We start from the raw sequence: 11663 nt of genomic DNA on the forward strand, positions 1-11663 counted from the left end.
AGGTTTGGCCAAAGGTTTCAAACAAGCCCAAATTACAGTATCTGAATAGCTCTTCAAAAATACGCTGCATGTTATATATTTTCAAGCCTTTTCCATGCTTATACCTATTTTCCTTGTCCTATTCAATCAGCGTGTTATATCACTCCATTCAGCAATTTAACAAATCGAACAAGAGAACAGGATACTGGTAAATACAGCAGATACATCTCTATTCAGGTTAAAAATGAATAGAATCCCTCTCAAACTTATGTAGGTCACAATCTTTGATGACTCTTGAGCCATACATTGCACTCACATTTTGTACCTTTTAGGCTACAGTCAAACCCTTTTGAAAGCGGTATCTAAGCATGTGGACTCTTTTCAGTGTGTATTTTCCAAAAACCTACAAAGTCGTCTCTAACAATTCTGTGGACACTCCAGTTGGCGCTGGACAGCAGGCAGGGAAGCCTCCAAATCACCTTCATAGACATAGAGCACATATCCACTCCTTCAGCTGAAGAGAGGACAACATTTGGTAAACATCAATAACAATTCTAAGATTGCTTGTCTGCAGATATTTACTGATTATTCGTTCAGGATTCAGCGACCAAAATATTCATAACATATAGATAACAGATAATTATAAAATCATCCAGGATCACAGGATGAGAAATTAAATACACAAGAATAAATTCATGGGTGCCCGGTTAGCTCAGGTGAGAGTCAGAGCTGGCGACCCAGTATACCGACCAGGATGCACTGAGCTAACCGGGCACCCATGAATTATTATTCTTGCTGTGATATGATTTCTCTCAGCCTTGTTGTCCACGTGTCACATCTGCTCAGGTTATTTGGTGAAATCTGAAAATAATCAGTAAATATCTGCAGACAGGCATCCGTCAGGAATGTTATTGATGTTTAACAAAGTGTTGTCCTCTCTTTCAGCTGAAGGAGGGAAATATGAAGGCTGATTTGGAGGCTTCCCTGCCTGCTGGTCAGGAGGATTTTGCAATCCGGTGCCGGGACGTTTGCCGGTCGTACGGGAAACTGAAGGTCCTCAGCAACCTCAACTTGACTGTACCGCAGGGACAAATGTGAGTGCAATGTATGGGCTCAAGTCATCATGGCTGCAATTTGAGACTATTTTCCTTTACTGATAAGACATGTATCTGTTTACCAGTATCTGTTCTTTTCCTTGATACTGAGTGTAAAGCGCATTGATAGGGAATCAAGGAAATAGGAGACACGCATGGAAAAGGCTGAAAATATAACTACAGCTATCTTTTAAGATAATACTGTAAGTTGTATTTTGAAACCTTACACCTCCACTTCTCCCCTTGTAGCAATGGGCAGGCACAAACAAAGGACTTGTCCTTCTCCTCCCAGTCAGCAGGTGTGTTCTCAACATGTAAATGAGGCTATGATTCTCGGGTGAGGTTTTCAGAACCTGGCTGAAACTAGTCTACTTGCCTTCTTCTTTGTCATGTATCTGCTGACTGATCAATATTTCAATCTCCTGCTGGACTGCCAGGTCAACTGTCCAAAATCGACTTGTTTGGCTTCTTAAAGTTGAAGCAGGAAACCCCAAAGGGCAGAAGACGTTCTTTGAGGGTCGTAGACATTATTACAAATAGTTTTACTGTACTTATTGCTTTGTAGTCCAGCTCTTGTAGTCAAGTAGTCATAGAAGAACTGAAATCCACAATGCACACAGTTTGTTTTTCCTGTAGTATTATGTCATCTGTTATTTCTGTCTGTGTGCTTCGCCAGAGAGGATTTATGTAGGTTAACACGTTACAGGCTGGAAGAGGAAAAACAAAAACTTTGTGTCAGAAATAGTTTAGGCTCTTAAACTGTTTTTTTTTTCTGATGACAGAAACAATGGGGAAGTGATGAGTATGAAAGTCTGTCAGAGACAACAAGCTTTCTTACTTTTATTACAGGCTGGAAATGTGCTGAATGACAAAGCTGATATAGTGTTACAGCTTGCAGCTGTGTTACATTGCGCATGTGATCTTCTTTTTTTATTTTTGTTTAATACAAATATTACATTAAGGCCCTTTTACTGACTGACTTTCACAAATTGGTTTTAAACAAAAGGCCAGTATAGTTGCACAAAAATAATTTTTCTGACAATGTACATCGATTTCTTTCAGTGTTTTTCATATTCCAGTGGATAAGTGGACAAATTTAAACTGTAGAAAGTAAACATACAAATTCCATTACTTCCTCAGACTCAAAGACAAAAGGTTTCTTTGTAAAGCTTTGCTTGTTTACCAATGTTCATCACACAAGAAGGAAACTATCAAAGAAGCCCAAATACAAGTCAGAACATAACATGTAGCATTCTGAGATCAGTGGGTCAGCTGAGACTAAAACACTGTGTAGATAATAATAATAACACATTGTATCTCATATGTTTCATTTGTACACAAACAAAAATGTAAAAATACCAAGTTGTGTTTTTGGAGTTATGTAATATATGTATATATATTGTCACTATTACACTACATGACTCTCTCTATCAAACAATTTTTTTTACATTTTTACATATCAACAAATTAAATATAATAAGTTAATTAGTGAGCTTTAGAGGTGTTGGTAGACTTTTGAACTTTGGACAGAGACAGGCTAGTTGTTTCCCCTCTGGTCAGTCGTTATGCTAAGCTAGGCTAAGCCAGCCACCTCCCAGTTCTAGCTCCATTCTTAAACATGTAATAAGATATTGTTGGCCAGTTAGGGTCAGCAGAAGCGAGGTATAAACAATCGATCGCCTTATAAACCTATATGTACACAGCCAGTAAGATTAGTATTAATTAATTTATCATGTATCAATCAATATGATGGATCAACATTCACTCTCTTTTTAGCTCTGTTTTGGCCTCCACCAACCACTCAGGGAAATATCTGGCTCTTTATCTGCTAAATGATCCATTGTGTTCACCAGCTAGCTCCTAACTGTGTTTGCCTGCTGGTTGGTGTTAAGCAGGCAGAGTACAGTATGAGAGAAGTCAAGTCAAATATATTAATTATAGTCGCTTGAACACACAGACAATGGTATCGATCTTCTCATCTCAGTCTTGAGAGCAAAACGTCAAACTATTCCTGTAGAAGTTTCCAACTGAAAATTATGATTTTTGCAGACTGATTAATGAAAGTTTTGTTTTCTTTCTCCTCCAACTGTAACATGAACTGTTACTCCAACTGCAACTTTAACAATTCATGAATGTAGCACATGGTGGTAAAGTAAACGTGTGCTGCTTTGTGTTGTTTGGTAGTTACTTACACAATCTAATCGTAGGGCCTCTTCAAAGCACTAGTATGTACTGTAGCTACACTGCCTGCAGCCATGGTTGGGTTTATCTAATATAGTCATCTGGTTATCTTTGGGTGCTTACACAGATAGTGTCTATGTCCTCTCTTTAACCTCCTTCCATGTCTGTCTGACTGGCTCACTAGAAGCTACAGTTACTCAATCCACTAGTTTCCATTCAGTTTACATTTATAATGACTGAACATGCCAGTTAGAGTTGTGATGGTGTGTTTGTGTGCCAGGAAGTTGATCAAATCCAACAACACGCTGTGTACTAAATATAGACTGTAAAGTTGTTTGACCTAAAATGCTGTTTGTTCTGTGTCGCAGTTATGGCCTGTTGGGGCCCAGTGGGTGTGGGAAGACCACACTCCTGAAATGCATCGTGGGAACTCTGAAAATCTCGCGGGGTCACATCTCTGTGTTAGGGAAGCCACCTGCGTTCCCTGGTCACGACGTGCCGGGGAGGAAGGTCGGATACATGCCACAGGTAAATACGACATCTTAGAATATATCTTTCACACATTAAAGGGTAAATGTGTATTATGTTCATTCAAACCAAAAGGCCCTTGAAATAGTTGGAAAAGCTACAAATTCCTGACATGTTCCTGTCTTAAATTCCATTAAGGATTAAGTACAGTTGAAAAGGTGTTTAATAGTCTTAAATATTGTTTTTTCACAGTCAACTCTTTTCCTCTGTTCACATTAAGTCCAATTACTCACTCAGCTCCACATTTAAACCCTAAATTTGCCGAATGAAGGTTTTTAAGAACCTGTCTTTCTTCTCCCCAACATTCACATCAAGGAGTTATTAATTAGACCCTCAAATCTAAGTGCCTTGCTCAGGGGCTTCTTTCATTTAGCCTCTGTTGCAGTGAGTGACCTGTGCCCGAGTGTCTCCCATTACTGTCAGACTGGATAACTGATGAGGCTGATAACACACATGGCCTGTGTCCTCCTGTGTGTAACCTGTACGTCGCATTGGTCCCTGTAGGACGAGATCTGTGACTCAGGGGAGAGGAAATGTGACATCTCTTCTGGTCCCCAGAGTGCAACTGTTGTACCGCTGTGGTGAACTTGTGTTGTCTGATGCTGCAAAGCAGAGAAATTCATTGACTTGTAACTTTTGTCTCAAACAGAGAGGTTATCAATATATATTATATATTTATACATTATTAATTTCCTGTTACAGAACAATGTGCACATGGACTATTATTTAAGCCCTTAATCCTTCAAGATTAAATGTTTTTCTAGAAATGTAGGCAGTAATCCTTTCACTGACAGAAACACTCTAAGAAAATGGAAAGTCAAGGGTCTCTGCATGACTGCTCAGAAGGCAGCAGTGCAGAGGCAGATCTGCAGGATATAGAGTGAAGTAAAACAGATACTAATGCTAAAGTAAATCTACTGTATTTATCTTTGGTTATATTTGTCCTGGGCTGTGCTGGAACATTTAGTTTTTGTGATGGAACAGTATTGTGCAGGAGGTTATAATAAGAATTTTACATTAGACCAAATTTATCAAAAAAGAAATAATAGAAGAGATGCCATAAGACTAAGGCTGGGTACTGAAAGGTAGCACTGAATATCTTGTACAGCTGCTTGTGCTTAACATTAAACATTATATGTTAGTGGAGTAAAGTCAGGTACATGATAAAGGTCCATGTGGGGATCGAAAAAGCTGCAGTAACTAAAAAAAATGCTTCTATCAAATATGAGTTTCAAGCAACACCTCTATTCACTGATATCTGTGACGTCTGTGATAAAACATCCACACTTCACAACCTTTTAAAACTTTGTTGATGTGTTTTGCAGGAGCTGGCGTTGTACAACGAGTTCACCATTGGTGACACCCTGACCTTCTTTGGCCGAATCCACGGCCTGACGTCGAAGGAAACCAAGGCACGTATGGATTTCCTCATTGACTTCCTGGATCTACCTCAGAAGCACAGCCTGGTCCGAAATCTCAGGTATAAACACATGTAGTAGACGACAGAATTACTTTAATATGAAGTGATTTGAAGCAGAGCTTCTCCAAAGAGGTTAGTGCTTTGGAGAACATAATACGGTATGTAGGATTAATGTAGGTCCATTTCACTGTATTCACAACAGAAGCTGTTTGTGGAATCACTCACCTGAAGTTCTTTAATTTGTTACAGGTGAACTTTGGACAACATTGTCAACCATTAGCCAATTGGACATCAGTATTGTTAGATTTTCAGCAATCTAACAATGGTGAAAGGATACTGATATAACTACTATCCTTTGTCCCTTTGTGCAGTTCTTTGCAGGAGGTAATTTTAGACTGTTTGTGCTTAGTAAAGATGTTCGATCCCAGGTGTGGTGAACTGAAGCCATATGCAGTATTTGCCTAGATAATGCCAGTTTATGAAGTGAGCTAAAATGTGTTTTTATAGCTGTCTGCAGACGTGGACTTTGAAACCTGAATTAAATGAATTATTGTGCAAACACACACAAACATAATCCCTCTCTCATACACAAGCTGTAAACCGAACCCAATGTCCATAAAACAATATGGCTTTGTCTGGTAAGCAGACAAGCAAAGGTCAAATAAAGAGAGAGCATCCATTTTTTTGCACACAGGCCCAAAATACAGTCACACACTGAGGGCTGATCGACATGCAAATATGGAGAGATGGTGGAATGATGGGCCGCTTATCAGCACCCATGTAGCAGTGATGGGTTCGGTGCTTTGCTCAAGAGCACAGTCGGCAATGCCCAGGAGAGGAACTGGCCCCCTCTTCAGCTACCAGTCGATACTATGCTGGATTCGAATTGGTGCCCGTCTGGTTCCCTACGGACTGAGATAATGCCAACTCCAATAATATGTGACCAATAATATGTAATATTAGTTTTTCTGAGTATTCCTGCCTTAGAGTCTTAGAGAAAATATTGTCCCTCAATATTGGATTTGTCCTTGTGTGCTCAGAAGGAATTTGGCCAGACCAGAGTACAAGATGAAAAATGAAGTGTAGGGTCTTGACGTTCCTCCTGCCTTCTGTTTTATTAGTTTAATTGTATCATTAAACTTTTTTGGAACATTACTTATAAGAAACAGATTTTGAGTGTCCCGTCAGTCTCAATCCGCCCAATCTGGCAACGCAGGTTTGCATTCTTTTGTGTAGCCATCAGGTCCACCTGTCTTTCAAAGTTTTATTTGAGGAAATATCATGTGAAGTTGCCAGTTTATTGATTGTATGCTGTGTCGTTTATATTGTATGCTGTAAAGTAGTTCCTCTTTGTGCTGTCAAAGTTTTTTTTAGATATTAACCAGTACACCAAAATAAATGTCAGCAAGCAAGGATGTCAGTTTCCTCAAAGACAAACCAACAAGTCTGAGCTTTAACCAGTGACCTGTTTGGTAGAATAATACGTTTATCGTCCCATTGAACAACTAATCATATCGGCACAGCCTTGTTCGGTCAATTCCTGCTGCTAGGATTTCTGGCAGCTCGTATTGTAGCTGTTCCGTTTTAGAAGAAAAACTTTCTACTCAGCTGAACTTCCAACTATCAGCTGCGCACATTCTTATCCTTTCCACAGAGGAAGATGCTGTACAAAGACCAAAAAGCCTTGTTCCCAAGCCATAAAAGGAAACAATCAAGCAATGCAAATTAAAAATAGAATATTTGGCATTAAACCAAATATTTCCATTGGATCTCTTTACTCCCTGTAAGATGTAAGAGAAAACTTGACACTGCTGTTGCAATCTCTCAGGCACCGATAAATATCAATAAAAGGGGTTTATAGCCCTTTTTTGATTCTGCAGTTATTGGAGGAAGAATAATCAGCATCTCTTGTTTCAGCTCTTGATTCACCTCCCTGACTCGTTACAAAGACCCTTGTGTTCCCAAAGAGGCCCCTTCATTAGCAGTTCATGTAATATTTATGTCATGTGTGGTGTAACAGCCTGTCATGTTACTGAGCTGCAACTTAAACTCCTATATTTGCTGTAAAAACGACTTGTTTTATTTCAGCATTATATTAAAGGTCGGTTGCATTAATGCGGCTTCTATTCACTTGTTCTGCTGCAGCTTTACGTGACACACAGGTTGTTGAAACTGTTCACAATACATAGTATGAAAGATATTCCTGGTATGAATAAACACACCATGCAGCACGCGTACTTCTTCATATCATTCTCTTTTATTTGGCTTTAATACAAGGTATGAGCAGTAAGCTAATTTGTGATACTTGATCTTTTTTTTTTTATTAATATAAAAAATACAAATATAAAAAATTAAATAAAGTACATTTTTCAAAATGCCCCTTCCTCCCAAGTTCCCTCGTTCTCTTCTTCATTGTTTCCCTGCGTGTTGTCAGGCAGGTTCGTCTTGCAGGTTTCCACACCACCTCCCTCAGGAGTGAGCGGCATGCATAGCGGCGAGGTGGATCATCAGTTACAAAGCAACTAGGAATGTGAGAGAAGATTCACCTTTGTTGCCCTGTTTGTTTCTTTTTGTTTCCTCACCTGTTTCCTGTGTGTGTTACAGTGGTGGTCAGAAGCGCAGGGTGTCTCTGGGAGCGGCTCTGCTTCAGAATCCCGAGCTGCTCATCCTGGATGAACCAACAGTCGGAGTGGACCCCGTGCTCAGGGCTAAGTATGTAACACACATACACACACACACACACACACACACACACAGCTGTTTCTTTCCACTGTGTCCTCCAACTTATGTCACTCTTGGAAACATCCAGCCCCATAAGAACATGTCATTTTCTCACATCCCCTAATAAAAACATACAAAACAAAATAGATTTACGTACATTTGATTTAATTTATATATTAATGTTACAGGGACAGTGTGCCACTTTATCCATCCTGGCTAATTTCCATCTGCAGTCTCTCTGGGCAGCTATAATAGACTAACTACAAAAGACACAACAGCAGCAGAAATACTGTACATATAGCAGAGCACAACTCATTTAAAATACATAAATGATTTAAAAACAAGGACAACAAGACATAAAAAATGGTTATTTGAATAAGTTATGGTCACACACTTGATCTTGACCTAAATTTAAATTAGCAATATGTGTTACAACCTCTGATAAGTGTTGGCAGACTGTTCCATGTGTGAGTTGCTCTTACTGAAAACGCTGACTGTCCTCCTCATACTATAGGTGTTATATATTAACAATACTCTCAATAGTAATTAACAACATGTAGGGGATTTAGTTGTAGGGTAGTCCTTACAATTCTTTCATTGCATTTGATGGCAGTCACATTTTGAATTACACTGTAATGGCTGACAGTAAAGAGTAACAGAAAACTTTGGCATGTTTCTACAGTAGCCCAGATTGGACAAACCAAACACCAGCTCTAGATAGGGCCTTTCGGAAGTTTTGCAGCCACCATAGTTTCTCCTACATGCTTAGAACTTGAGGGTGAGCCTAGGGTGTTGCAATCAGCAACTACACCGCTAGATGTTACTAAATCACACTGGACTTTTAACACACTCAGTCAGTATTGCAAATGTTGGAACCCTAAGTTTTCATATTAGAGTTTGAACATTTTATACTGAATCCTTCAAAATGGCGTTTCTAAATTGGAAACATGGCTGGTGGCTTTCGTATAACAACTTCACAACGACTAACAATAACATTTATGCATATGTTCTGGAGAAGCAAGTCCAGAAACCTTTTTGAAAGCATGCTGCCCTCCCTCAGTGTTGTTCCAGTCTCATTGTGTAATAGCACCACAAAGCCACATCAGATCAGATGGTTGGCAGCCAAATTACTGCTGGCAAAGCTATGAGCTTTTTCAGGCTACAATTTTAGAAAAAATCTATTAAGAAGCGGGTTAAGTGTTATGTAATTTGTTTCTTCGGTCTCCTTTCTAGGATTTGGCAGCATCTAGTGGAGATTGTGAAGACGGGGAAAGTGTCTGTCATCATCACCACACACTACATAGAGGAGGCCAGGCAGGCCAATGTGGTGAGATAATTCATACATGCATGGACACACACACAGAGAACCCACATGCATTTACACACACACACAAGGACAAATTAAGCATTAATAAACACTCACAAACAAGAATCAGGAATACTGCAACAAAATCTATGGAACAAAGCATCCACACTAGTCCCCATGTTTCACCGCCTCATAGAAAAACAATGATTCCATTGATAATCAGCACTGTGTCAACATGTTAGATGAAGTTTAGTCTTTATTAGCTTTGACAGGAGGGACAAAAGCTCTTACTGAATAAGAGTTATGGGAAAAAAAAACTTTTGTTTGTATAGAAACTCTATTGTGTCTTTATTTGACATTTTACTGACCAAAATAATTTCTTTTTGTACATAATTTTACTTTATGAATCCGTTTAAAGGATAAGCTTAAACTAAACCAACAATGACTCGATCCTACTAACACATATAGTCTGTGTATCCTGATATATCTAATTCTGCTGTGTGACAGAGCTCCATTGTTTTCATTAAAAACACTTAAGTGAGCCACACCGATGATGATCATGATGATGATGATGAACATTGTCACTGTATTTTATCAGTCTCAGTCCCACATCGTCCAGCTGCTGTAAATATTCACTAGTCCCAGATGTGTATTAATCCACCACTGAAAATAGTCCCCAACTGATGCACAGTTTACTCCTATATGAGAAAAGTTTGCTAAAATCTGTGTCCAGCTGTTTTAGGGAATAATTTCAACTTTTTTTCTTTTCAAATGAAATAATATATTTGTGAACATTTTAAAAGATTAACATCTTCAGCAGCAACAAAGTGTCACAAACAGAGTTGGTTAGTCAGAGAGTGCTGACAGATGACTAACACACCTTAAGAAAAATATAGAACAATTCCAGCTTCATCCTTAAGTCCAGTCTGTGTAAAAATATATGTTTTGATGACATTGGTTTGCTTAGTGTACATAGATACGAATGGTTAAGCCATATTGTCATAATTTTGTCATAAAAATCATAAAACTGAATTGCTAGAAAAGTAATTACCTGAAAGAAGTTTATTGGCAACAATGACATGATTTTTATCATCTGATCAAGGTGCAGTAGATTAAATGAACTGAATAACAGTTTCAGGACACAGAGGGAGAACAGGCACTTTCTGGGTTCATTTGTGCACATACATACAGCCACATATTTCAGTCTTTATCATGTCTTGACCACAGAATTGTATTTTCTACGGTAAACGGTCTCACACAGTCCAAAGGACATACAGTGAGCCCATAGCCCCACATTTGTACAGTACATTTAACACCCATGTCACCTTCACTGCTGATAAAACTAATGCTTGGTTCAGCATAAATCCTGTCATTGTTTCACCAGCAATCTTCTTTGTATAAAAAGTCCATAAAACCGAGTTTTATAGGTGTAAGTTTGTTCTGTAGATTATTGGCTTTCCACATGCCACATTTGTTTTCTTTTTGTTGAAGGTAAAGTCCATCATTTTGGACCATTATCTTTCCACTGAGAGTTACTCTAGCTCTCCCCTAGTTAGTCACCAAAAGAGGAGACTCGCAGTATGTCCAAAGTTGTCTAAATAACATGTTTACATGGTTTTAACTGGCTTGGTAACGTTAGCTTTTGGCTAGCTTACAGAGCTGGAGGATGTGATGAAATTCACTTGGGACTTTTTGTTGTAATGTTAACTAGCTGGTAATGGTCAGTAACAGTATTTTCTATTTCTTTTACACATTTAAATATAGAATATATGACATGTGGGCGTCGAGGCTTAATGAAAGTATTCGATTTAGGTTGAATAAGTTCATGAAAAGTAATGTAACAGTGATGTCACTCATTACTTTTTGCTGTTCAGTAATGAGAAATAACTTTTTCAAGTACTTAACTAACTGATGACTTGTATCTCGTTTGGTTAATCCATACACAATGGAAAACGTAAAAACAATATGCTTGCAAAACTGTTTCCCACTGCAAGTACTCTTTATGCTAAGCTACGCTAATCACCTCCTGGCTCTAGCTCCATACTTAAGACACGAGAGTGGTATCAATCTTCTCGTCTAATTCTTGGCAAGAAAGCAAATAAGCTTATTTCCAAATATTTCAAACTATTCCTTTAAGATCATATGGCCTTTTATTTTCTGTGCAGTTATAATGAATTTAAGGAAACATGCAAAGGGTGAAAGGGTGAAAAGCTAAAATTTCACTTCTCTTCTGTTGTGCAGTAAGTCCCACACCACATGCCACAAACCAAACAGTTTCTCAAAGGCAACATGTTTATTTGTTCCAGTCAGGAAAGCTGCAATATTTGTTATGTAGCTGAACTAGCTATAACCTCCTTACTGCAGCTGCTTTATCTCTCTATGCTGTGTACTGTTTTATATTGTTTTTTTTACCTATTGATGTTCTTGTATTCTT

At 38.5% G+C, this 11663-nt stretch overlaps 1 protein-coding gene across 3 annotated transcripts in view; it reads left to right on the forward strand.

Annotated features, from left to right (window-relative positions):
• abch1 (ATP-binding cassette, sub-family H, member 1) overlaps positions 1 to 11663 on the forward strand; it is a 29487-nt gene that overhangs the window by 3065 nt on the left and 14759 nt on the right. For all 3 annotated transcript variants that reach the window (XM_035664191.1, XM_035664194.1, XM_035664193.1), the window contains exons 2-6: positions 925 to 1073; positions 3623 to 3782; positions 5108 to 5262; positions 7807 to 7914; positions 9157 to 9250. In XM_035664191.1, the coding sequence (XP_035520084.1) occupies positions 925 to 1073; positions 3623 to 3782; positions 5108 to 5262; positions 7807 to 7914; positions 9157 to 9250 (666 nt within the window). The remainder of the gene's footprint in view (positions 1 to 924; positions 1074 to 3622; positions 3783 to 5107; positions 5263 to 7806; positions 7915 to 9156; positions 9251 to 11663) is intronic.

The sequence above is a fragment of the Morone saxatilis genome, unplaced genomic scaffold (genome assembly GCF_004916995.1).
Source record: "Morone saxatilis isolate NCDOM2014 unplaced genomic scaffold, NCSU_SB_2.0 Contig19, whole genome shotgun sequence".
In the NCBI taxonomy this organism is placed as follows: Eukaryota; Metazoa; Chordata; class Actinopteri; family Moronidae; genus Morone; species Morone saxatilis.